Here is a 27,609-nt window from a genome sequence, read left to right as displayed (position 1 = left end):
GTGCCCCCTAGTTCTAGATTCCCCCATGTCGGAAAACATCCTCTGAGCATCTACCCTTGTCAAGCCCCCTCAGAATCTTGCTTGTTTCGATAAGATCACCTCTCATTCTTCTAAATTCCACTGAATATAGGTCCAACTGACAGAAGTGTGAGGTGATGCATTTTGGGAGGACTAACAAGGCAAGGGAGTATACAATGGATGGTAGGACCCTAGGAAGTCAGAGGGACCTTGGTGTACTTGTCCATAGATCACTGAAAGCAGCACAGGTAGATAAAGTGGTTAGGAAGGCATATGGGATACTTGCCTTTATCAGCCGAGGCATAGAATATAAGAGCAGGGAGGTTATGATGGAGCTATATAAAATGCTAGTTAAGCCACAGCTGGAGTACTGTGTACAGTTCTGGGCGCTACACTACAGGAAGGATGTGATTGCACTGGAGAGGGTGCAGAGGAGATTCACCAGGATGTTGCCTGGGCTGGAGCATTTCAGCGATGAGGAGAGACTGAAAAGGCAAGAGTTGTTTTCTTTAAAGCAGAGAAGGCTGAGGGGGACATGATTGAGGTATATAAAATTATGATGGGCATTGATAGGTTAGATAGGAAGAGACTTTTTTCCTTAGCTGAGGGGTTAATAACCAGGGGGCATAGATTTATGGTAAGGGGCAGGAGGTTTAGAGGGGATTTGAGGAAAAATGTTTTCACCCAGAGGGTGGTTGGAATCTGGATAGCACGGCCTGAAGAGCTGGTAGAGGCAGGAACCCTCACAACATTTAAGAAGTATTTAGATGAGCACTTGAAATGCCATAGCATACAAGGCTACAGGCCAAGTGCTGGAAAATGGGATTAGAATAGATAGGTGCTTGATGGCCGGCATGGACACGATGGGCTGAAGGGCCTGTTTCTGTACTGTATAACTCTATGACTATGACTCTATGACTCTATACCCTTTCCTCATAAGATAACCCTTTCATCCCAGGAATCAACCCAGTGAACCTTCTCTGAACTGTCTCCAATGCAAGTATATACCTCCTTAAATAAGGAGACCAAAATTCTTGATGTAGTCTCATCAACACCTTGTACAGTTCACAGAATCACAGAATTGTTACAGCTCAGAAGGAGGCCATTCAGCCTATTGTGGCTGCACCGGTTCTCCGATTGAGCAGTTCACTTAGTGCCATTCCCCCGCCTTCTCCCCTTAATCCTGCACATTTTTCCTTTTCAGTTAACTATCTAATTATCTAATTCCCTTTTGAATGCCTCAGTTGAATCTGCCTCCACCACACTCTCTGGCAATGCGATTGAGATCCTAATCACTTGCTGTGTGATAAAGTTTTTCCTTATGTCATGCTTTTGCCAATTACCTTAAATCTGCACCCTCATGGGCGGCACAGTGGCGCAGTGGTTAGCATCTCAGCCTCACAGCTCCAGTGACCCGGGTTCAATTCTGGGTACTGCCTGTGTGGAGTTTGCAAGTTCTCCCTGTGTCTGCGTGGGTTTCCTCCGGGTGCTCCGGTTTCCTCCCACATGCCAAAGACTTGCAGGTTGATAGGTTAATTGGCCATTATAAATTGCCCCTAGTATAGGTAGGTGGTAGGGAAATATAGGGACAGGTGGGGATGTGATAGGAATATGGGATTAGTGTAGGATTAGTATAAATGGGTGGTTGATGGTCGGCACAGACTCGGTGGGCCGAAGGGCCTGTTTCAGTGCTGTATCTCTAAACTAAACTAAACTAAACTAAACTCTCATTCTTGATCCTTTCACGAGTCTGTGCTGAATATGGTCTATGCTTAAACATATTTAATGTTACGAACAGGACATGCCTTTGCTCGACATGGCATGCTTCTGTTGCATAAAAACAAAGGAATTTTGACTGCATATTTTACATTATTTCTTGGTAATGCAAGAGAAATATGAACACACATTCTGTACACATTCATTCCAACATCCGCTCATTAATCTTATACTGCAGTTGTCTATAACAGTCCCTTGCTGGCTTACACTCTAGATAGCACTATCAGGTGTTATCTGAAAGGTTGGTGGTACTGAGCCTTCCACAAGGTCAAGGCACAAGTCGGGAGTGTGATGCAATACTCTCCACTTTCCTAGATGAGTGCGGCTCCAACAACACTCAGGAAGCTCGGCACCATCCAGGACAAAGCAGCCCACTTGATCGGCACCCCACCCACTACCTTAAACATTTACTCCCTCCAACCCTGTGGCCAGAGAGGATCTGAAAATTTGTGTTCGAGCCCCTGCTATCACATAACAGCCTGGGATACATCTCATCTGGGCCTGGGGATTTATCCACTTTTAAGCCCGCTAAAACATCTCATACTTCCTCCCTTTCAATATTAATATGTCCAAGTATATCGCAATGCCTGCCCTGATCTCTACACCTACCTCATCATTCTGCACAGTGAAAACAAATGAAAAGTAATCATTTAAAACCTCACCTATGTCCTCCGGCTCCACACATAGATTGTCACTTTGGTCCCTAAAGAGCCCTACTCTTTCCCTGGTTATCCTCCTTCCCTTTCATATACTTATAAAATGCCTTAGGATTTTCCTTTATCTTGCCCGCCAGTTTTTTCATGTCCCCTCTTCGCTCTCCTAATTACTTTTTTAAGTACCCCCCTACACTTTCTATACTCCTCTAATGCCTCTGCTGTTTTCAGCGCTCCACATCTGCCATAAGCCTCCTTTTTTTTCCTCAACTAATCCTCTATATCCCTTGAAATCCAGGGTTCCCTGGACTTTATGGTCCTACCCTTCACCTTAACGGGTACATGTTGGCTCTGAACCCCCACTATTTCCTCTTTGAATGACTTCCACTGGTCTGATGTAAATTTTCCAACAAGTAGCTGCTCCCAGTCCACTTTGGCCAAATCCTGTTTTATCAAATTGAAATCGGCCTTCCCCCAATTCAGTACCTTTATTTCTGGCCCGTCTTTGTCCTTTTCCATAACTACCCTAAATGTTACAGATTTATGGTCACTATCCCCGAAATGCTCCCCCACTGATACTTCTACCACTTGTCCAGCTTCATTCCCTAGGATTAGGTCCAGTACTGCCCCTTCTCTTGTAGGACTTTCTACATACTGGCTCAAAAAACTCTCCTGTATGCATTTTAAGAATTCCTCCCCTTTAAGCCTTTTGCACTAAGACTATCCCAGTTGATATTAGGTAAGTTGAAATCCCCTACTATTATTACCTTATTATTTTTATGCCTCTCTGAGATTTGCCTACATATCTGTTCCTCTATCTCTCCCAGACTGTTTGGAGGCCTGTAGTACACATCCAGCCAAGTGATTGCCCCCCTTTTGTTCTTAAATTCTACCCATATGGCCTCATTTGAGGAACCTTCAAAAATATCATTCCTCTTTACTGCAGTAATTGACTCCTTGATCAACAGTGCAATGCCTCTCCTCTTTTATCCCCTCCCCTATCACGCCTGATGATTCTATACCCTGGAATATTGAGTTGCCAGTCCTGCCCCTCCCTCAGCTATGTCTCTGTGATAGCATTAATATCATAATCCCATGTGCTAATCAATGCCCTCAATTCATTTGCCTTATTAGTAAGACTCCTTGCATTAAAGTAAATGCAATCCAGCCTTGCACTTTTCACTTGTGCCTTAACAGGTCTATATTTGCTCTGCCTTCCAGACTCATTTCCTCACTCCAGAAACAGTTTAAAATCAATGTTCCTGACAAAATTAATATGCCTCATTTTTGGCAGGTGGGGGTCTGCATGACACCTCCATACCCAGCGGAATGAAATGCGATTTCTTCTTTAAAAAGAGCATTTCATTAAAAGAGAATAGAGAGAAGATAAGGACAGGAACACATACAGGCTCTCTCATTCATTCAGAACGCTAACAATTGTTACAGTCTGTCTTTGGTACCAGCATTGCTTTAAACTGCCCTTTTTGGCATCCCAATAAACATGTGGTTTTTGGGGAAGCCTTTTCAGTTTGCACATTTCCATGACTGCTGAAAGGGGTCTTGGTTCTTACTGAGGTCTGCAGGGGGGTTAGGTTTAATTAGCCCTAGGTTGGAGTTCTGTTCAGGGACGACAGTGGTGGGCGGTTCCCCTCTGAACTCTCAGTGCTTTGATGAGTCATGCAAAGGCTTTTCACCTCAGTGGATGACTGGTTCCCTTTTTTCCTGACAGTGGAGGAGGTATTTGTCACAGGTATTTGTCCAGATTCTACCGCACTCCCCTGTGGCACTTCGACTAGGTGAGGCATCACCCTCACGGTTTCTCTGCCCTTTTGAGGACTTTTTTTGTCTCTGCAGGTGCCTGTAAATGCGGTTAGCAACTCTGGTGGGGTGCTTCTGGTGTCTGCATTTACATAGACAGATGTGGGGTCCAATTTACCAAACATTTCGGGGTTGGCTGACCTGGACCTCCTGTAACCTGTCTTCTTTGTCCCCGTTTCCTATTTCCTCTCTAACTTCTTGCCAGACCTGTGCCTGTCTGTCCCTTTTGTTCTCGGCAGGGGTCCCTCACAATTCACCAGCCCTCTGCTGGAGGATTTCCCAAAAACCGATACAGGAATGAGGGGTGCAGATTTCACCGCCGGTTGGGGTTTGCCCTCAACCTGGCACATGTGGCAACTCCTACAGTACTCCACCACATCTTTGTGGAATTTTGGTCAGTCAAACTGCTGTTTTATGCGGGCCATGGCTTTTCATATACTGACATGTACAGCCACTATAATCCCATGGGCCATTATTAATATTTCTCTCCAGTACCTTTGTGGCACCACTAACTGGTTGAAACGCTGTCCACTCTTTGCCCTCAGGTCTGTGAGGAGAACTCCACTTCCTAATCAGTACCTCATTTTTAAAATAGTAGCAATCAGGGACTCCCTCTGTTTCACTTTCAGTCTGGGCAGCCTGTGCTACCTCTCTCAGTACTAGGTCGGCTCGCTGAGCCTCAGCTAGGGAAGATCCAGTTAATCCATTACCTGGGTCCTCTAACTTTCCAAAGAAAATCTTGGACAGACAGACCTAATGGTCATTTGCCTGCAGTGCCAATTCAGTCTCCTCTGGAGGAGCTGGTTTGGTCATGGCCCAATTCACTACACATTGAGGGAAACTGCAGGGGACCGTCTCCTGCCGCTGCCCTGTCTCTCTGACCTCCTTCAGTCTGTCTTTCAGTACTAGGGAAGCTACCACCTTTGCTCCCACCTGATCATTACCTAGGAGCAGGTCAACCCGGTCCACAGACAAACTAGGGACAATCCCTACGGTCACCAGTCCCGAAACTAGGTTGCACTCCAAGTGCACTCAGTGTAAAGGTACGGGTGTACACTGCCCTCCAATACCATTTACTATAACTCTGGTATATACTGCACTCTCTGGGGGAAAGGTCAGGCCTTTTCCCAGTAAAAGGGATCCAGTGGCCCCTGCGTCTCTGAGGATTATTACGGGCTTGCTTGCCCCACTCGAGGGGTATGGGGTTACTCTCCCTTTGGACACAAAATCCTGATAACCTTCAGGAATCCTATTAAATACTCCTGCACCCGCAGCAGTATGTTTTCTGGGTCTTACTATTGCTGCAGTTAAAGCCACAGCTTGTTCAGCTGTGTTTTCCATCAAGGTCCCTTCCCCTTCACTGAGCGAGTGTGCCCTGATTAACCCTACAGGCTTTCCCCATAGTTTCCAGCAGTCAGCTCTCAGATGACCTGCTTTATTACAATGGAGACACACAGGTTTCTGGGTCTCACTCCTACTTACAGCACTATCCTTTTTGGCTGGAGGAGGGTCCCCTGCGTGTCCTGCTTTTCTTTCTCCCAGGTCTGCTTGGGCTCCTATCACCTTCCCACCCTTTGTCCTTTTTGTATTTGTGGGGGTGACTAGGAAAGGTTTTCCCTTGGGGAACCAACTTGTATATTAGAGCAAACTCATCAGACAGAAATGAGGCTTGCCTCGCTCTATGTACTTTTTGTTCCTCCACATGGGTCTTTATGGAGGGGGGGGACAAGAGTTTTTAAATTCCTCCAGCAAAATCACCTCTCTGAGGTTTTCATAGCTGGGCTGCACTTTAAGAGCCCTCAATCACTGGTCAAAAACCAGCTGCTTACTTCTCTCAAACTCTAAGTAAGTTTGATCAGTCTGTTTCTTGAGGGTTCGGAACTTTTGGCGGTAGACTTCCAGTAGGCCCCGAGTATAGCATTTTTTGTCAGTTCATACTTTGATGAACTCTTATCTGGCAACAGGGAATAAACCTCATGGGCTTTTCCGGTTATCTTACTTTGCAGCAGAAGAGTCCAACTCTCAGCCGGCCATTTTAACTGCCTTGCAAGTTTCTCAAAGGATACAGAAAATGCTTCCATGTCTGCCTCATTGAATTTTGGAATCAGTTGGGAAATATTAAAAATTCAGTACACAGTCCCGCACCACTTGTATTTTCCGTGCTTTCACTGGGATTACTTTCCAGTTAACTCAAGCTGCCTCAGCTCTCTTTCCTTCTGTTCCTTCTGGAAATTTCTTTCTCGCTCTCTCTCCTGTCTTTCTTTTTCTTTCTCCTGTTTCTCCCTTTCTCTCTCTCTTACTCTGTCTTCTAATTCAAGTTTCCTCTGTTCCAATTGTATCTTTGCTAGCAATACCCTGTCAGAGTCTATTTCTGACCCTGTCTCTGCTTCTTCAGGTTTGAGGGAAAAATGGTTGGCCACTAGTCTTAGGAGTTCTGATTTCCTGGCCTTGGCACAGAATGTCATCCCACAATGCTCAGCCATATTCCTCAACTCTTCCATAGACAGTGCTTTTAACTTATCCCAAGTTACTTCACCCCAACTTGGGAGTGTACTGTCTTTGATTGTGGACATGTTAATATTCTAGCACGCACCACTACAAGAAAGCCTGTATTGAAATCTTTTCTCTTTTTGGTTAGGATCAAGTTGATTTCCCACTTCCAATTTCTCATTTGTCTGTGGGTCCAATCTTGGATGCTAGCCCCCGAATTTCTGTTACAACCAGGTGAGGAAGAGGTCCAGGGCTCCCCCGCGGCCTTTTCCTTGTTTGGCCGTAACAGGGCTTAACTTTTAAAAACACAATGTTTTTAGCTTCCTCTCCGCTCACTACTTTCTAATTGTAATTGTAAAGGAATCAACCAGACAGGTTTTCTCAGGTTTAAACCAGAAAGGTATAAGCTTATTAACCTTAAAACTCTAACTCCGTTAAAACTATTAAAAATACGCAACACGGCCACGCTAGCATGCATGCACAATAAACACACACACAAATAGATACAGAAGAGGAGAAAGAATTAAAGGGGGGAAGGTTTGAAGTAGTAGATGGAATTCAGTTACTGGTGTTGGGTTGGATGTAAAGTCTTTGATTGAAGTTAAGTCTTGCAGTTCTCGTTGGAGCCCAGTGCACACTTTCAAACATGTTTTCCTGGTACCAGAAGGCTGCAGGGTCTTCTGTCTTGAGGCTTATGTTATTTCCTTGGTTCCCCAGAACTTTGCGTGAGAGAGAGACAGAGAGCGAGAGAGAGTCCTTGCTTCTCTTTGGTCTTCAAAATGCAGTCTGCCAAAAATTTGCTGTGTGCACAATTCAATCAATTCCCAGGTAAGCCAGCAGGTTAGTCATGTGACTAGCTGTTTGTTTGAGACAACATCACCTGTGAGGTCCGTTGATTCTTCAAAGCTTACCAGACACACTCAGTGGGGCAGGGGGGGTTGGCGGCCTGGGAGGGGGGTGAAATGCTGGCTCTTACACAGACAATGACTCTCAATGTCTTTTGATTATCACTATTGACAAAACCCATCTGGCTAATTGAATCAGGGAGTACTTCCATTGTCTCTCTATGCAACTGTCTCTCAGTCTGCCAAGGTGCAGCCATGTTTTCAGCCACTGCTCTGTGGTCTTTAAACAAGTTATTTTCAATGTCCAGTAAGCGTTCAAATAGTGTTCCATATGATGAAATTATTATGTTTCCATTTGGCAGGTGTGGTTTCTGCCACACTGGTCTGTTTCAGGTTTTATATCTTCTGCCTGTTCCAGTTCTGCGGTGAGGGAAAAATGCTCAGCCAGCATTTTTAGCATCTCGGGTCTCCTTGCCCTTTTTCTCACACTAAGTTCCACCTGGCCAGTTAATGCTCTGAGCTAAAGTAGCTAACTTATGCCAAGTTAAATCCTCCTGTTCTAAGAATTATTTCACATTATTTTCTATTGTTAACACATGCAAAGCCTGCTGCTGTAGTCCTTTTTTAAAGAAACAATTTCAGTTATTGAACTTCTCCCTGTCGCTTCCAATTTATCCTTTTAATATCAGATTCAGCTTGTTTAAGTCCAATTGGTTCAGATCCTGCTGCAGACCCTAATTCTATTACAGACAGAATTGAGAGAGAATTGAAACCCCAGTTCCCTTCCCTTTACAAGGCGTAGTCAGTGGGTTTTTGACAAGGAAGATGTGTGTGTTTCTTAACGCCTGAGTGTATGGCCAATTTGAATAACCAGGAGCAAGCTTTTCATGGGTTTAAATAAAGAGGATTATTTTTCTTTATTCACATGTTCATTCTGAAAGTCTAATGCCACATCACTCACACCACTCACACGAACACACAATTGAGAAAGAGAACTGTTAAAGAGGATAGTGCACTTTTACAAATTACAAGCAAAGGAATAGGTTCGTAAGTCACATGATTTTGGTTCACCCTGGGGAAAAGGCATGCGTTGCGGGCCCGGTGAAGAAGGCTCTTTCACTCCTGAAGTGTAGTTCGGTGGATTCGATAGCCAGAGTCGTATATCAAAGTCATAGTAGGATTCTCTCGAAGAGGTGGATTTTCAGCAGGTCACAAAGTTAGTTGCTTATAGTGTCATTACCAGGAGGTCAGTTTTCTGTACTGGTGGAATTGTAAAGCAGCAGGCTTCGAGACTTGAAGATGTTGTAGTCTCTAGATTTAAGGCACAGGTGTTCTGCCTTTGTTGCTGTCTCTCCAGCTGTTGTTTGCAGACTCACTATTTTCTCCCTAGTGCTTGGAGTAATAAGATTTGTTATTTGTGATTAGTTTCAGTCAGGTGGTCACCTGATCAATACTTCGATTGTCCACCCGGAATGATTTGAAGGTCGAAGCCATTGCTACACAGCGCGAATGGATGGTGGTCATTTGCACCTACTTATGACTTAACTGTTTTCTTACAGCTCTCTTTGTTAAGTTTTGAGCCCAGAGATAGTGAGTCTAGGAGTCCATAGATATTAAATTTAGGGTCAGACCTCAAACAATAGGAAGAGTGAATTCCACAAATGGTTTTGTCTTTATATGACCATTCAAGGGAGGCACTCCACCCATGGTCATTCAATTAGGAACTTTCCAGAGGCTTGAGATACTTCCGAGTCTGGGCCAAAATTGCAAAAGTCACCTGACAATCGGCAACCATCTTAAGTAGCCTTTTAATGTCCAGTGTGGTTCATTTAAAAAATTGAAAATTCAGTTCCAGAAGATTCTATGTTGAATATGGTCCATGTTTATACATGTTTAATGTTATGAATAGGACGTGCTATTACTGGGCATGACAGTATGCTTTATTAACTGTTCTCTCAACCTGTCCTGCCAGCTTCAATGAATTATGCACATATACGCCCATGTCCCTCTGCTCCTGCACCCCCTTTAGAGTTATATCCTTTATTTTATATTGTCTGTCCGTGTTCTTCCTACCAAAATGAATTACTTCACACTTCTCCGCATTGAACTTCATCTGCACTTGTCCCCCCATTTCACCAACTTCTCTATGTCCTTTTGAAGTTCTGCATTATCCTCCTCACAGTTCACAATGCTTCCAAATTTCATATCATCCGAAAATTTTGAAGGTGTGCCGTGTACATCAGGGTCTAGGTCATTAATATGTATCAGGAAGAACAAGGGTCCCAACACTGACCCCTGGGGAACTCCACTGCAAACCTTCCTCCAGACTGGAAAACATCCATTAACCTATCTCTCTATCACTCAGCTAATTTCGTATCCATGTTGCTACTGTCCCTTTTATTCCATGAGCTAGAACATTGCTCACGTCTTTTGAGGGGAACTGTATAAAATGCCTTTTGGAAGTCCATGAAGACATACAAACATATGAATTAGGAGCATGAATAGGCCTTTCAGCACCTTTTAGACTTTTCTCTCGCAGTTTGGTATGACTAAGTGGCTTGCTACGCCATTTCAGAGGTCATTTAAGAGTCATAGCTGTGAGTCAGGAGTCACATGTAGGCCAGACCAGGTAAGAACGGGAGATTTCCTTCCCTGAAGGACATTGGTGATCCAAATGGGTTTTTACAACACTTAACAATGGTTTTGTGGTCACCGTCACTGAGACTAGCTTTTTTTTAAAATCCAGATTTATTAATTGAATTTAAATTCCACCAGCTGTCATGGTGGAATTTGAACTCCTGTCCCCAGAGCATTAGCCGGGGCCTCTGGATTGCTAGTTCAGTGACATTACCACTATGCCACCACCTCCCCTGAAGGCTCTGCAAACTCTCTCGCTCAATATCTCCTCCCACCCATATCATTTAAATAAATCTATTTAAAATCAATAGCAATAAACTACATTAAAGTTAATCATAATTTTTATAAATGTTCAAGTATAAAATTATCTCTCTTCAAGTGTTTTGGTACTAAGAATTTCTGAAATTTCCATTAAGTAAGGTATCAGTTTGTTAATATGTGAAAATGAAGAATAGTAATTTTTAATCATTTTGAAATGTAGTTTTAAATGGTTAAACATGTGTGCATTTGTAGATAATTTTCCGCATGGGTATTTATGAACGATTTGTGGAAGACAGAATAAATCAGTTTATTGATGTTTGCTCAATAAGTAATGTGAGTATTATACTGTAATATTTAACTTCTCTTTCTTTTGAAGAAATGTTACCAATTCTTTCAATATTGTTTTCACAAAATCAAAGTAGCTATTTATTCTTGTTCTGCATTTTTATTTTTTAGATATCCGTTATCATTTTGTCACACAGATGCTTTGGATATTACATCCATGGGAGGTCTGTGCATGGTCATGCAGACACCAACATGGAAGAAATGAACCTTAATTTAAAGAGAGAAGCGGTACAATAACTTATTGCACAATGCTCAACATATATACAGCAGAAGTAAAAGCAAAAAATGCTGGAAATAGACAACAGGTCTGCCTGTATCTGAAAATGAAAAAGTGATTGTTTTAGCTGAAGAAAGGACTCTTTCTGAAATACTAAACTACCTTTTCTCTTTCAGAGGGGAAGAAGCCTGCTGTGTACTCCAGCATTTGTCGTTAAGTTTATTTCACATATTTATTTAGAGCTAAATGAGTCCTTTTTTTCAATTTATAATCCATTATTTTTTTCATTTTATAAAGAGCTTCAAATGTACCTATTTGATGGAATTCATATTGAGCACTTTTCTTTGCAAAGCTTTTCTACTTTCAAGTTACTGTATCTCTCAAGAATAAATTTCTGTTTCCTTTAAACTCATGGAATATCTGGTATGTAATATGCTATCTGCGTTATTATAATTATACATTTGTACTGTTCATAGAATAGAACCTCCAGTTGACAAAATTCAGATGTGATTGTTCAAGGTGCTTTCCTGAATGCTATATTACTCCCTAACCCAGCACAAACAAGAATATGGGATGAGCAGAAATTTGCTCCAATTGAATATTGGGAAGACAGAAGCCATTGGGCTGAATTTTACAGCCCTCCGATGTCGGGGGTCGTGGCAGGGGGGGCTGGAAAATGCCTCTGGCAGAGGCCCGCCACTGACCTCGATGCCGAGAAGGCCCAGCCCGATATTGCAAGTGGCGGCAAGGCCTCGTGACAGCCTCCTGCCGCTCAGCGGCGGGAACAAAATTTACATATGTAAATTTATTTAAATAAACAAATTGATTACTTACCCGCTCCCGCCGTCCATCCAGGAGCAATATTGGTGACAGTGGCCGGCACTCCCATCGCCTTCAGATCCCCATCCAGGGATCTGAGGCGGAACACTGGTGAGGAGTGGGGTGCAGGTAAGAACGGCGTGCGAGTAATTTCATTGGGATAGGGAGTGGAGGGAAGGGGTAAAGTTTAAAGTTGATGGACGTTGAGGGGGGATGGTCAGGAGCACAAGATAAGTGTTTTGGAGGGGTGGTGGAGAGAGCAGGTAATTCATTCTATGCTTATTGGGGGGGTGGGAGAGGGTCAGGATCACTTTATTTAATTTTTTAAAATCAGTATTCCTTTAAATATTTAAATTGCTAGTTAGGGCTCGAAGCCCTTTAAAAATTGCGTCAGTGCCTGCGGTCCGCCTTGGCCATTTAAATGAGCCGCTGCGTTTAATATCGCAGCGGCTCCATGAAGTGCGGCCCTCGCTTGCGGGCTGCCATTGTGCAGCGACAACATAAATTTCAGCACATTGTCTTGGGTCGTTGCCATAAACTCCACTCCCTAGCCACCGACTCCATCCCCCTCCCTGGCAACCGTCTGAGGCCGAAATACATTGTTTGCAACCTCAGTGTTACCTTTGACCCCAAGTTGAGCTTTCAACTACATATCCATGCCGTGACTAAGACCGCATATTTCCACCTCTGTAACGTTGCCCAGCTTGGCCCCTGCCTCAGCTCATCAGCTGTTGAAACCCTCATCCATGCCTTTGCTACCTCCAGACTTGACTACTCTAATAAACTGCTGGCCGGCCTCCCACATTCTACTCTCTGTAAACTTGAGGCCATCCAAAACTCTGCTGTCCCTATCCTAATTCACACTAAAACCCATACACCTATCATCCCTGTGCTCACTGACTTACACTGGCTCCTGGTTAAGCAACGCCTAGATTTTCATCCTTGTTTTCAAATCCCTCCATGGCCTGGCCCCTCCCTCTCTTTGTAAGCTCCTCCAGCCCACAACCCTCTGAGATATATGCTGTCTTCCAATTCTGGCCTCTTGAGCATCCTCGATTTTAATTCTTGCACCATTAGTGGCTGTGCCTTCAGCTGCCTAAGCCCTACACCCAACAATTCCCTTCCTGAAACTCTCTTCTTCTCTACTTCACTCCCCTCATTTAAGACACTCCTTAAAAGCTCCCCCTTTGACCAAGCTTTTGGTCATCTGCCCTTAGTTCTCCTTATGTGGCTCGGTGTCATATTTTATTTCAGAATACCTCTGTGAAGCGTCTTTGGACGTTTTATTATGATAACGGTGCTATGTAAATGCAAATTGATGTTGTTATGGGCATTTAAAGTTTTTTATGTCAAGCAGAGGCTGTATCCTAGAAGTTTTGCCATAACTTTGCATATTTTGAAGTGATTCTTCAATGCTTACTTATAACAAAGTCACATCAATAATTTTTATGGCCAATTTTCTGAGTACACGCCTACTGACCATGAATATGGGAAACTAAGGGCACACTACTGCAACCTGCCAATATGTGTGGTCAGTAGGTAAGGCTTTCTGCCATAAGCATATACTCAGAAATATCAGCCCTCTTATGTTTTGTTATGAATGTCAAGGGTATAGAACTTTTATGACTTTTATTTGTTCTATAGTTCTTGGAAGTTATAATTATTAAGTGCACTCTATCAATTTTAAATGTGGTCATTCTGATCGCCAAATAATTATTCCTTCATAGGAAAACCTGTGTGCTCAAAGAGGCTTAATTCCCAACACAGAAATTGAGACATTTCAGATATCCATCACAAGCAAGATCAGAGAACAATATGACAAGATTCGAGAGCCGTTACATTGGGTCTGAGTACCAATTAATTTATTACCTTCAGAGATTTCTGAAATATGATTTAGAGAATATTTTAAATGCTTTATTCCTAAATTTTTTTTTACCAATATTACAGTCAAGTGTATCTGGCCAGCTGTTGAATAGTTCTGGTGACTCTTTTGAACATAGAGTGAAGGCTTATAATACCACAAATAAATTTCTCGGTTCATTCATTGATCATGTAAGTATTCTATCAATTTTGTCCATTTTGAAAGTGGTAACAGTGTACTCCATTAGCACTTTAAAGCGATATGTTTATACTAGTTGTCATAACAAAGTAATTTATCTCAACCACTGACTCTTATGTCTAAACAGAATCCTGATTATTACATTCTTATATTTCATATATTCATGAAAGTTACTAGATTTGGAAAATTATATGCTCTGCTCATTAAAACTCCATATTCGATGCAATGAGTGGAGATCACCATGACGCAAGTTAAACATCTGAACAATGCTCCATAGGCTAACTACCCAGAAAAGCTGGGAGCTGCAAAGAAGACACTTGAATTAGATTCTTGCTATTGAAGTTAAATTTTATATTTCTGTTTAAGTCACTGTTTCTCTGCTATATTGATGTGTTCGGACAAAGGAAGATAGGGAATATTTTTAGAGCTTTCCTGATAGCTTCGTAAATCTGTACTGTACATGTCATCTGAACCATTTTGCCCAATAAACGGTGTATGACTGACAAGGAGATATGGGGATCCCTATGGAGAAACCTTGGAGCAGCAGAATTATAGAATACACACCAGGGGGTGTTTTTTCAACTTGGACATTCCTTTTGAATCCATCCATCTGTGTGTACACGATTAGGTTCTTGTATCTGCACTTGTCTGGAACCAACAGTATTCCTGAAGATGACAATAGCAAGACTACCCACACTCCTGCTGCCAGACTAGAAAACTTCCAGGACAGGCTGTGAAGGTTACAGGTGCATTGAAATTTTATGCAGCAAGCTCCTGTGATTTCATGAGATTTCTTTCACATCTCCCCTCATGGCATACTTGCATCATGCATTTCATTGATACAATGTATCATGGACAATGAATCAATAGGTTTGGTGTCATGGACGGTGAATCAATAGGTTTGCCTTTGAAAAGTATCCACTTCTGTTGTGTAGCAGGAGTACAACAAGTATGAGGAACTCAATGACTTCTCTCTCACTAGGATTGAGATCATTGTTCAGCTGCCTCTGCACTTCCCTCCCTTCCCCTAGCCCACCAACCAAACTTCCTGCAAGGTATTCATCTGTCCTCGCCCTGAACTCACATCTTTCTCTAGTTCCTCTCCTAACTCCACTCATGCCCTGTCTAAGCCAATCTTGTCCATGAGTCCCACCTCCTGCTCCCTTGACCCTATTCCCACCAAACTACTGGCCATCCATCTTTACTTCCTGGTCCCCATGTTAGCTGATATTGTTAACGGTTTCCTGTGTCCAGGTAATGTTCCCCCCCTCCATTTCAGATATGCTGTCATCACCACCACCCCTCTCAGAAAATCCATCCTTGGCCCCTCTGTCCTTGCAAACTACCGCACCATTTCCAACTTGGCTCTCCTCCTCTCCCAAGTCCTTGAACATGTTGGCGCCTCCAAACTCCGTGCCCATTCTTGCCTGCAATTCCATTTTGAATCTCTCCAATCAGGTTTCCTCCCCATGACAGGACTGAAATGGACCTTATCAAAGTCACAAACAACATCCTACGTAACTGGCCATGGTGAATGATCCATTTTCATCCTTCTTGATATATCTGCAGTTTTTGACGTTGTTGAGCACACCAATGCCTCTCCTCTGTTGTCCAGCAGGGTGGGACTTTCCTCATCTAGTTCCATTCCTATCTATCCAGTCATAGTAAGACATTCTCTTGCAATGACTTCTTTTCCCACTCCTGCATGGTTACCTCCTTCAACCCCCCTAAGATTTATGCTTGGGCCCCTCCTACTATCTTCTGCAGAATGACACCATCCAAAAACATGAAGCAATATTAACATGGGTGCAGGTGGAGGGTTAAATTGGGAAAAATTCCGAGCTCGTTGGGAAGTCAGATCTAACCCTCCCTGACCTTCTAGGTTCACCAAGGTGGGACAAGGGGCAGGCTGCCAACCTGCTCCCAGGTGATGGGTTGGCATTTTAAATATGTTAGTGAGGCTGGCAGCCTCTGATTTAATCTGCTTTACAGGTTTTAGAGTGGATGACCATGTTTCCCAGACCTCTGGAAACACAACAGCTGAAGCAAGGCAAGGACAGCTTTGGAGAGAAGGTAAGTGGCCCTACAGCCTAGCCTGTGGAACAGGAGTAGAGGAGTGCTTCCTTTGGCCTCCCAAGCTCTGCTCCATCAGTCTCCATCCCATAAAAAGACCCTAGGCATCAGGGAACAAAACCGCCCACCCCCTCCACCTGGGATCAGACACCCCACCCTGGGGTTATGGATCAGATCTGTCTGGTCTGTATGGCCTGCTCTGGAGTGCTCCCCGCTCAACTGAAAGCCAAGCCTGTCAATCAGGCCAACTTCTGGATGGGGAACTACTGAGAGCCAAAAGATGTACGCTGGAGTTTAAAGTCTGGGTTTCCCTTCCCCCTCCCCCACACCCCCTCCCGCCTACATAAATGGCCCCAGTAAATATCCAGGCTCCAATGTCAGCTGATGACACCCAACTCTACTTCACTACCATTTTCCTCAATCCTTCCACTGCCTCTGACTTATTACTTTGCTTATCCAACATCCAGTATTGGATGAGCAGAAATTTCCTCCAATTTAATATTGGGAAGATCAAAGCCAGAACTCCATTCCCTAGATGCTAATTCTGTCCCTCACCCTGGCAACGCTCTGAGGTTGAACCGGACTGTTCGCAACCTCAGGGTGGAATCTTACAAGTTCCCAATGGTAGGGCCGGAAGTTGTTGTACCCTCTGCTCCCACTGCAAATCCTGTTTCCCACGCGATTTTATATTTAAATTAGTCATGCAGCGATGAGCACGGGGAACACATGGGATCATGTGGTGGGGGCGGCCTTTCATTGGTGGAACCTGCTGTCACTGCCCCAAGTACCACGATCACCACAGATATGAAACATTCTGTGCTTGCAGCCTCAAGGATAGCAGTCTTTTCATGTAAGTATCTTCAGAATAACTTAAATTGAAGCTTTCACTTAAATCGAAATGTTTTTGCCTCCCTTATTTTATGAAAGTCACCACCAACTTCGTACCATTTATTTTCCCTGCAACCAAAGTGAATGACATGGCAACCAGCAGTCAATGTCCTGCCCCAAGGTTCAGTGCTGCCTCCCTGCAGGTTCTCCTCCAAGCCATCAGGGAAAGGCGGGGGAGATCCTCTTCCCTGCAGATGGAGTGTGAAGACCCTCCCGCCAGACCAAGATGGCTGGATGGAGGTGGCGGAGGAGGTCACGAACCATGGGGTAACTCTTAGAACATGAATGCAGTTCCGCAAGCGAATCAATGACTTGCTCAGATCAGCAATGGTCGTGGCGAAGCTGCTCCATTGAATTCTTCCATTGCTCCATGTCTTTAAGGCAGAGGGGACACAAGGAATGCAGTGGAATGCGTGAGCAGCCTTGGTGCCATTCACTAAATGATGTTGCGTCAAGATGAAGTTTCACATTGTTTATGTGATTGGATGTGTCATGCGAAAGCCAATGCAGAATGAGTGATTTTGATGCATGTGTGCAATGGTTGTGATGCATCATTTGCGATGTCATTAAATCTGCATTGTCTGTCGCAGGATAAATGAAGCCACAACCAGCGTGAGTGTATTAAGATGGTAGGAGGGATCCCTGACATCAAGCTGTTGACCACGGCTAAGGAGGAGGTCTCTGAGATCGCGAGAGAGGAGGGAGGCAGGGCGAGCGGAGACGGCAAAGCAGGAGCCACAAGGCATAAGGATGAAGTGTCACCTCTGCTCTTGCAGCCATATGGGGAAACTGAAGGAAATGTGTGAACTCATGTAAAGCACATGCTTAAAATGCCTCTGTTTGTCTCCCCACTGCTGGTGCCCGCACTCAAGTATCAGAATGCTATTTGGCCCAAGAATCCTTCTCTGGTGAGCAAGAAGAAGGCAGTGCCCCAGAGGTGCACCGTCACCTGCCTCATCTTCTACCTCCGCCAGCGCAGATACATCCACACGGTCCATGGGAAGGGTTAAGATTAGAATCTGGGTCACAATCTGATGTGCACAACACAGACACTTCCCAGCAGATGAGGGAGCATGTGCCTGCTGGGTCTCCTGACAATCGGAAGACTGCTGGGGACCAGGCCCCTGCTCAGCCCCATGCTCATGATGATCCTCTGTTGTCAGGAGAAGTCTGCTGGATGTGCAGCAAAGCCATGTGGAAAATGCCTCAGGTCATGCGTGCCTTAGCGTGTGTCGTGGAGGAGTCCATGCAATCCATGTCGTCTGCCATGTTCCAGGCATTGAGCATATGGCTTCCTCAGTAGTGAGTCTGGCGAGCTCCATGGCGAATTTGGTTGACCACTCGAGCCATATGCGATCTGACCTGCACGCCATCGCTGTTGCCGTGGTCTCCATGCAGCAGAGTCTATGCGAAAGGGTAGCAGTGGAAGGGTGCTTTTCTGAATGGAGGGATATGACTAGTGGTGTTCCGCAGGGATCAGTGCAGGGACCTTTGCTTTTTGCAGTATATATAAATGATTTGGAGGAAAATGTAGCTGGTCTGATTAGTAAGTTTGCGGACGACACAAAGGTTGGAGGAGTTGCGGACAGTGATGAGGATTGTCAGAGGATACAGCAGTATATGGATTGGTTGGAGACTTGGGCGGAGAAATGGCAGATGGAGTTTAATCCGGACAAATGTGAGGTAATGCATTTTGGAAGGTCGAATGCAGGTGGAAAGTATACAGTAAATGGCAGAACCCTTAGGAGTATTGACAGGCAGAGAGATCTGGGCGTACAGGTCCACAGGTCACTGAAAGTGGCAACGCAGGTGGATAAGGTAGTCAAGAAGGCATACAGCATGCTTGCCTTCATCGGTCGGGGCATAGAGTATAAAAATTGGCAAGTCATGCTGCAGCTGTACAGAACCTTAGTTAGGCCACACTTAGAATATTGCATGCAATTCTGGTCGCCACACTACCAGAAGGACATGGAGGCTTTGGAGAGGGTACAGAAGAGGTTTACCAGGATATTGCCTGGTCTGGAGGGCATTAGCTATGAGAAGAGTTTGGATAAACTCGGATTATTTTCACTGGAACGACGGAGGTGGAGGGGCGACATGATAGAGGTTTACAAAGTTATGAGTGGCATGGACAGAGTGGATAGTCAGAAGCTTTTTCCCTGGGTGGAAGAGTCAGTTACTAGGGGACATAGGTTTAAGATGAGAGGGGCAAAGTTTAGAGGGGATGTGCGAGGCAAATTCTTTACACAGAGGGTGGTGAGTGCCTGGAACTTGCTGCCAGGGGAGGTGGTGGAAGCAGGTACGATAGCGACGTTTAAGAGGCATCTTGACAAATACATGAATAGGATGCGAATAGTGGGATACGGTCCCCGGAAGTGCAGAAGGTTTTAGGTTAGGCAGGCATCAAGATCGGCGCAGGCTTGGAGGGCCGAATGGCCTGTTCCTGTGCTGTACTGTTCTTTGTTCTTTGTTCTTTGAACCTGGACCTCCCTTCAGATGCTCCTTCCTCTCAGGAAGACAGGCAGGTGCCATCGTGTGCACAGATGGAGGAGGAGGCAGTGGCGTAGTGGTAATGTCACTGGACTAGTAATCCAGTGGTCCAGGCTGGTCCTCTGGGGACATGGGTTCCAATCCCACCACAGCAGAAGTTGGAATTTGAATTCAATTAATAAATCTGGAATTAAAACTAGTCTAATGATGGTTATGAAACCATTGTCGATTGTTTTAAAAACCCATCTGGTTCACTTATGTCCTTTAGGGAAGGAAATCTGCTGTCCTTACCTGATCTGGCCTACATGTGACTCCAGACCCACAGCAAGGCACTATGTTGTATCTAACTGCTATGAAGTCAATACAGCAAAATGAAACCAGACGGACCATCCGGCATCGACCTAGGCACCAGAAACGACAACAGCAAACCCAGCCCAGTCGACCCTGCAAAGTTCTCCTTACTAACATCTGGGGGCTTGTGCCAAAGTTGGGAGAGCTGTCCCATAGACTAGTCAAGCAACAGCCTGACTTAGTCATACTTACGGAATCATACCTTACTGACAATGTCCCAGACACTGCCATCACCATCCCTTGGTTTGTCCTGTCCCACCGGCAGGACAGACTCAGCAGAGGTGGCGGCACCGTGGTATCCAGTCAGGAGGGAATTGCCCTAGGAGTTCTCGACATCGACTCTGGATCTCATGAAGTCTCATGGTGTCAGGTCAAACATGGGCAAGGGAACCTCCTGCTGATTACCATCTACCTCCCTCCCTCAGCTGATGAATCAGTTCTCCTCCTTGTTGATCACCACTTGGAGAAAACACTGAGGGTGGCAAGGACACAGAATGTACTCTGGGTGGGGAACTTCAAAGCCCATCACCAAGAGAGGCTCGGTAGCACCACTACTGACCAAGCTGGCTGAGTCCTAAAGTGGCACAGTGGTTAGCACCGCAGCCTCACAGCTCCAGCACCCAGGTTTGGTTCTGGGTACTGTCTGTGTGGAGTTTGCAAGTTCTCCCTGTGACCTCGTGGGTTTCCTCCGGGTGCACCGATTTCCTCCCACATGCCAAAGACTTGCGGGTGGATCGGTTAAATTGGCCATTGTAAAAATTGCCCCTAGTGTAGGTAGGTGGTGGGAGAATTGAGGGAAGGTGGGGATGTGAGATGGAAAATGGGATTAATGTAGGATTAGTATAAATGGGTGGTTGATGGTCGGGGCGGACTCAGTGGGCTGAAGGGCCTGTTTCGGTGCTGTATCTCTCTATGACTCTATGACATAGCTGCTAGAGTGGGTCTGCGGCAGGTGGTGAGGGAGCCAACAAGAGGGAAAAACATACTTGACCTCATCCTCACAAATCTGCCTGCTGCAGATGCATCTGTCCATGACAGTATTGGTAGGAGTGACCACCGCACAGTCCTTGTGGAGATGAAGTCCTGCCTGCACTTTGAGGATACCCTCCATCGTGTTATGTGGCACTACCACCGTACTAAATGGAATAGATTTCTAACAGATCGAGCAATGCCAAACTAGGCATCCATAAGGCGCTGTGGACCATCAGCAGCAGCAGAATTGTACTCAACTACAATCTGTAACCTCACGGCCCAGCATATCCCCCACTCTACCATTACCATCAAGCCAGGGGACCAACCCTGGTTCAATGATGTGTGCAGGAGGGCATGCCAGGAACAGCACCAGGCATACCTCAAAATGAGATATCAACCTGGTGAAGCTACTTGCGTGCCAAATTGCATAAGCAGCATGCAATAGACAGAGCTAAGCGATCCCATAAGCAACGGATCAGATCTAAGCTCTGCAATCCTGCCACATCCAGCCATGAATGGTGGTGGATAATTAAACAATTAACTGGAGGATGTGGCTCCACAAATATCCCCATCCTCAATGATGGGGGAGCCCAGCACTTCAGTGTGAAAGATAAGGCTGAAGCATTTGCAAAAATCTTCAGCCAGAAGTGCTGAGTTGATGATCCATCTTGGCCTCTTCCTGAATTCCGCAGCATCACAGATGCCAGACTTCAGCCAATTCGATTCACTCCATGTGATATCAAGAAACGACTGAAGACACTGGATACTGCAAAGGCTATGGGCCCTGACAATATTCCGGCAATAGTACTGAAGACCTGTGCTCCAAAACTTGCTGCGCCCCTAGCCAAGCTGTTCCAGTACAGCTACAACACCAGCATCTACCCGACAATGTGGAAAATTATCCAGGTATGTCCTGTACACAAAAAACAGGACAAGTCCAACCCGGCCAATTTTTTTTTAATATTCATTCATGGGATGTGGGCGACGCTGGCCAGGTCAGCAGTTATTGCCCATCCCTAATTGCCCTTGAGAAGGTGGTGGTGAGCTGCCATCTTGAACCGCTGCAGTCCATTTGGGGTAGGTACACCCACAGTGTTGTTGGAAGGGAGTTCCAGGATTTTGACCCAGCGACAGAGAAGGAACGGCAATATAGTTCCAAGTCAGGATGGTGTGTGACTTGGAGGGGATCTTGCAGGTGGTGGTGTTCCCATGTATTTGTTTCCCTTGTCCTTCTAGTTGGTAGAGGTCAAGGGTTTGGAAGGTGCTCTCTAAGGAACCTGGTTCAATTACCGCCCCATCAGTCCTCTCTCAGTCATCAGTAAAGTGATGGAAGGTGTCATCGACAGGGCTATCAAGCGGCACTAGCTTAGCAATAACCTGTTCAGCAACACTCAGTTTGGGTTCCACCAGGGCCACTCAGCTCCCTACCTCATTACAGCTTTGGTTGAAACATGGACAAAAGAGCTGAACTCAAGGGGTGAGGTGAGAGTTACTGCCCTGGACATCAAGGCAGCATTTGACCGAGTTTGGCATCAAGGAGCCCTAGCAAAACTGAAGTCAATGGGAATTAGAGGAAAACTCTCCGCTGGTTGGAGTCATACCTAGCACAAAGGAAGATGGTTGTGGTTGTTGAAGGTCAATCATCTCAGCTCCAGGACATCACTGCAAGAGTTCCTCAGGGTAGTGTCCTAGGCCCAACCACCTTCAGCTGCTTCATCAATGATCTTCCTTCAATCATAAGGTCAGAAGTGGGGATGTTCGCTGATGATTGCGCAATGTTCAACACCATTCGCGATTCCTCAGATACTGAAGCAGTCTGTGTAGAATTGTAGCAAGACCTGGACAATATCCAGACTTCGGCTGATAAGTGGCAAGTAACATTCGTGCCACACAAGTGTCAGGCAATGATCATTTCCAACAAGAGAGAATCTAAACATCTCCCCTTGACATGCAATGGCTATACGATCGCTGAATCCCCCACTATCAGCATTTTCGGGGTTACCATTCACCAGAAACTGAACTGGAGTAGCCATATAAATATCGTGGCTACAAGAGTAGGTCAGAGGCTACGAATCCTGTGGCAAGTAGGTCACCTCCTGACTCCCCAAAGCCTGTCCACCATCTACAAGGCACAAGTCAGGAGTGTGATGGAATACTCTGCACTTCCCTGGATGGGTGCAGCTCCAACAACACTCAAGAAGCTCAACACCATCCAGGACAAAGCAGCCCGCTTGATTGGCACCCCATCAACAAACATTCACTCCCTCCACCACCGATGCACAGTGACAATAGTGTGTACCATCTACAAGATGCACTGCAGCAACGCACCAAGGCTCCTTTGACAACACCTTCCAAACTACCAACTAGAAAGACAAGGGCAGCAAATACATGGGAACACCACCACCTGCAAGTTCCCCTCCAAGTCACACACCATTCTGACTTGGAACTATATCGCCGTTCCTTCACTATCACTGGGTCAAAATCCTGGAACCCCTTCCTAACAGCACAGTGGGTGTCCCTACCTCACATGGATTGCAGCAGTTCAAGAAGGCACCTCACCACCACCTTCTCAAGGGCAATTAGGGTTGGGCAATAAATGCTGGCCTAGCCAGCGATGCCCACATCCCATGAATGAATTTAAAAAAAAGCTTTAGGACATCCCCAGGTAAAGCGGCATCTCATCCTCCCCCCGACATTGACTTACTTTACCTTCAGCAGGCAAGCACACAGGGGATACTCAAGCACCATGGCTGCACTCCCGCTGTAGGATGAAGCCATCAAGGTCCCGTTCTTCCGGAGGATGCCCACCACGGTCATCCACAGCAACGGGGCAGCACACTGAGCAGACTGCCTCCACCTCAGCTGCTAATGTTGGTGTAGCACCTAGCCATAGTGGGTGAAAAAGGAAATTGAAACAGATTTGATCATGAAGGTGGCATGGGTGCTGTACAAATTGTCACGATTGCAAAGAGGTTTATTTCTTGCAAAATTTGATCCACTCTCAGTAATGTTTTGCGTGGTTACAAATTGATGCAAAGAAGTTTTTTGGAGACCTATGGCGGGAATGCAATGATGCTTGCAAAGCATCTCAGGAAATGTCCAATGTCCATATCTCATTGGAATTTTAGCCTTCAGTCTTCAATGATGGATGCTTTCCTATTGATGATTGATAATTTTTTCCAATACTGTCATGCCTTACTTTTGTTTTCTACTGTCATAACTTAACGCTGCTTGCAGTGGTGTGTAGTCGCATTCATTCTAGCCCATGAATGATTTCAAAAGCCAATGAAATGAAAGTGCAGCCACGCGTCATTAAGATTGCAGAGATAATAAGACCTCATGCAAAAGGGAATTTCTGTGGGGAATTGTTCTGTTTCTCCTCCCACCATTTCTTGATGATGTGGCTTATTGTTGGCTGAAACATTCATAAATGAGGTTCTCCCTGATGTCCCTTGCATGTCTCTCATATGGCCCTCATATCGATGACAGCATCATTGTCATTGTTGTCCTCTTCCTCCCCCTCTTCATAGTCATCCTCATCTGAGAAGGACTGGTGTTCCTCCTGTTCCTCAGCCTGCAGAATGTTGCCACATCTAATTGCAAGGTTGTGCAAGGCACAGCAGACAACGATTATTCGTGACACCCTGTGTAGCATGTACTGAAGAGCTCCTCCAGACTGCTCCAGGCAACAGAATCGCATTTTCGGTATGCCAATGGTGTGCTCAGTGATGGCTCTGTTGGATGCATGAGCGACATTGTACCTCTCTTCAGCAGCGCTTTGGGGACGACGTACTTGTGTCATCAACCATGTACAAAAGGGGTAACCCTTTGTCACCCAGGATCCATCCATCCACTTCGGCTGGTTCCTCGAAAACTGCTCATAGCTGGGAGTTCCTCAAAATGTAGGAATCATGACAGTTCCCTGGGAAAAATGCGCAAGCATGTATGATTCTTCTCCTGTGGTCACAAACCAGTTGCACGTTTAAAGAGTGGAAGCCTTTCCAACTAACCAAGACAGCAAGCTGGTCCCAGGGAGCTGTAATGGCCACATGAGTACACCCTTTGCACTCTCGGCAAGCCAGCGATGGAGCTGAATGCCACAGACTTTGCTGCCTGGCTGTCCTCATCTACAGATAAGTAGATTAAATTAAAAAAGGGTTGTGGTCACCTCTTTGATGCACCTGTGGGTCGCAGACTGTGAGATGCCACAAACGTCACCCATTGATCTCTGGTAGCAAAGAAATTAAGTGCAGTAGTAACTTTGAGGGTAAGTGGCATGGGGTTCCTAACGAAAAGAAGCAGATGGAGGTAATGCTGAAGGATCATACCATTTCTGTCACGATTGCAAGTCACATCCTTATACTTCTCTGGCATTGCCTGTCTGACATCTGAATGTAATGTGTCCTCATCCTGAGGATGCAGTGATATGCCAGTGCCCCTCTTCACTAATGCCTTTCCTGGATGGCTTCATTCTGAGCAGCCTCATCCTCTTGTGCTGCCTGCTGCTCCCGTTGAGGCATCATCCGTTGATCACCAAGGTCCCTCATGAGTCTCCCCTTCTGCAGTTGTTCGTGTGTTAGTGGACAAATTACATGTATGAGACTCGTCTTTACAGCTTTTCAATTGTTGAGAACCATAGAAAAATTGGTTTGAGATGAGAAGAGTGTTGTAAAACTGTCCTTCTGCCATTCAGCAGAACCATGAAAATCATGAGCAGATCACTGTTATGTGCCTTACATTTGCATGCAGCAGGAGATCCCACCCACCATAATTTGTCTCTTCCCTATCGCCTTGCATTCCTTGATTGGACACATGGTTTGAATTCTTCTTCCAGAAAATATTGTGTCTGCAATACCAGATAAGTTTGCCCATCTTCCAACCTCCTCCTGCCACCTTCCAGCCTGTCCCCATCACCCTTGACCCACCAAACTTAATCTTCATCTTTTCCCCTGTTAGCATAGAACCTCTCCCCATTACTGTGGATGGGCTCATCATCTATTTATACATACCATCCCTCTCCCCTGTCCCTACTCCCATTATCATCCAACTGCTGACTCTCACCCTTGAACCTCCAAGAATCAACCTTGAGATAGTTAGAGATTCCCAATCCCCTTCCTATGATGACCTTGAATACCCAGCCCTAAGTTTCGACCTTCCCCCCACCATATACAATTTCCCCCGAGACTTTGACCGTAACTTCTGTCAGCCAGTACCCTGATGTGGACACACAGGCCTCCGGCGACAACAGCGATCCTCCATCCTTTTAGGCCTCTCATAACCATTAGTTTTCTGACAGGAACATATCAACCCACACAGCCAGCCTCATCATCAAAATCAGCCACTACACACCTGGACTCTGCCCTCCTCACCCATGCTATCGCCACCATCCCCTGAGTTGATTCACCCTTGCTGGTGCTGAGCCTGGAGGCAAACATCCATTCATAGAGAGAGACAGTCCCTTTGGCCCACCAAGTCTGTGCTGACCATTAACCACCCATTTATACTAACCCCACATTACTTCCTACATTAATCCCATATCACCTACCTACACTAGGGGCAATTTACAATGGCTAATTTAGCCATCAACCTGCAAGTCTTTGGTGGTGGGAGGAAATCAGAGCACCCGGCGGAAACCGGGTCATAGGGAAAACTTGCAAACTCCACACAGGCAGTACGCAGAACTGAACCCGGGTTGCTGGAGCTGTGAGGCTGCAGTGCTAACCACTACGCCACTGTGCTGCCCCTGCTAACCACTACGCCACTATGCTGCCCCAATGCTGGTTTTAGTTTAGCGGCTGAGTTAAAGAGAGACGAGCACAGTGCTGAGACTCAACTGCACAAAGCCAACTGTTACACGCCACATTGAAATATTTGTGAACCGGGTGACAAGGGAATAACGCTCGTTGTTCAGTTAATCTGGCAGGTAAGACTAAATCCTAATTATGCATAAGGTAATGTGTATTCATGGCATGTAAATGAATGCAAATCTGCAATACGCCACTGTGCTGGGGGAACCCTGGAACGCCACAAACTCGCTGACAACTTAATTCCTTAAAAATATTTCACTGTCGGGAATCCGAAAGGACACCTCCCATCTAATTATATCTCCCCACACGCCACCAAATCCGCCGTGGCAGACTGCATAAAATTCCTCCCTCGGTGTCCTATTTGACCCAGAGATAAGTTTTATTTATTTATTAACAGGATGTGCATGTCGCTGGCAAGGCCAGCATTTATTGCCCATTGAGAAGGTGGTGGTGAACCACCTTGTTCAATCGCTGCAGTCTGTCATAGCAGTTTTGATACAACTGAATGGCTTGCTAGACCAGTTAAGAGTCAACCACATTGCTATGGCTCTGTAGTTGCAATTGGCCAGATCTGGTAAGGTTACCAGATATCCTTCCCTAAAGGACATCTGTGAACTAGTAGTGTTTTTGCAACAGTCTGGTGTGGTCTCTATTAACTTTTTTTAAATTCTAGATTTATTTAATTAACTGAATTTAAATTCACCAACTGTCATGTTGCAATTTAAACCCACATTTCCAGGTTATTGGTCCAGCCCTCTGGACTATTAGTCCAGTAGCATAACAACTATACTACCAACCCCAAATCCTCCCCAGAACCAAGATTGCATACTTCCACCTCCATAAAATCGCCTGTCTCTGCTGCTGCCTGAACTCATCTGCTGCTGAAACTTTCATTCTTTGTTATCTCCACACTAGACAATTCTATTGCTCTCCTGGTCGGCCCCTCAACTTGCACTCTCCATAAATCCATCACCCCTGTGCTCGCTGATCTACATTGGCTCTGGTCCTGCAACACCTCGATTTTAAAATTCTCATCTGTGTGTCAGCTCCAGTTCAGTGGGTAGCACTCTCGCCTCTGAGTCAGAAGGTT

General features: G+C 45.4%; 1 protein-coding gene across 1 annotated transcript in view; it reads left to right on the top strand.

Moving 5' to 3' along the window:
* The window catches only part of LOC137370259 (uncharacterized), a 323,712-nt gene that overhangs the window by 257,065 nt on the left and 39,038 nt on the right, over positions 1 to 27,609 (top strand). The window contains exons 37-40 of the mRNA XM_068032638.1: positions 10,751 to 10,831; positions 10,955 to 11,071; positions 13,607 to 13,723; positions 13,827 to 13,931. Of these exons, the coding sequence (XP_067888739.1) occupies positions 10,751 to 10,831; positions 10,955 to 11,071; positions 13,607 to 13,723; positions 13,827 to 13,931 (420 nt within the window). The remainder of the gene's footprint in view (positions 1 to 10,750; positions 10,832 to 10,954; positions 11,072 to 13,606; positions 13,724 to 13,826; positions 13,932 to 27,609) is intronic.

Source organism: Heterodontus francisci, chromosome 5 (assembly GCF_036365525.1).
Source record: "Heterodontus francisci isolate sHetFra1 chromosome 5, sHetFra1.hap1, whole genome shotgun sequence".
NCBI lineage: Eukaryota > Metazoa > Chordata > Chondrichthyes > Heterodontiformes > Heterodontidae > Heterodontus > Heterodontus francisci.
Note: the sequence above shows the minus strand (reverse complement) of the source record. Positions and strands in the feature narration are given on the sequence as shown.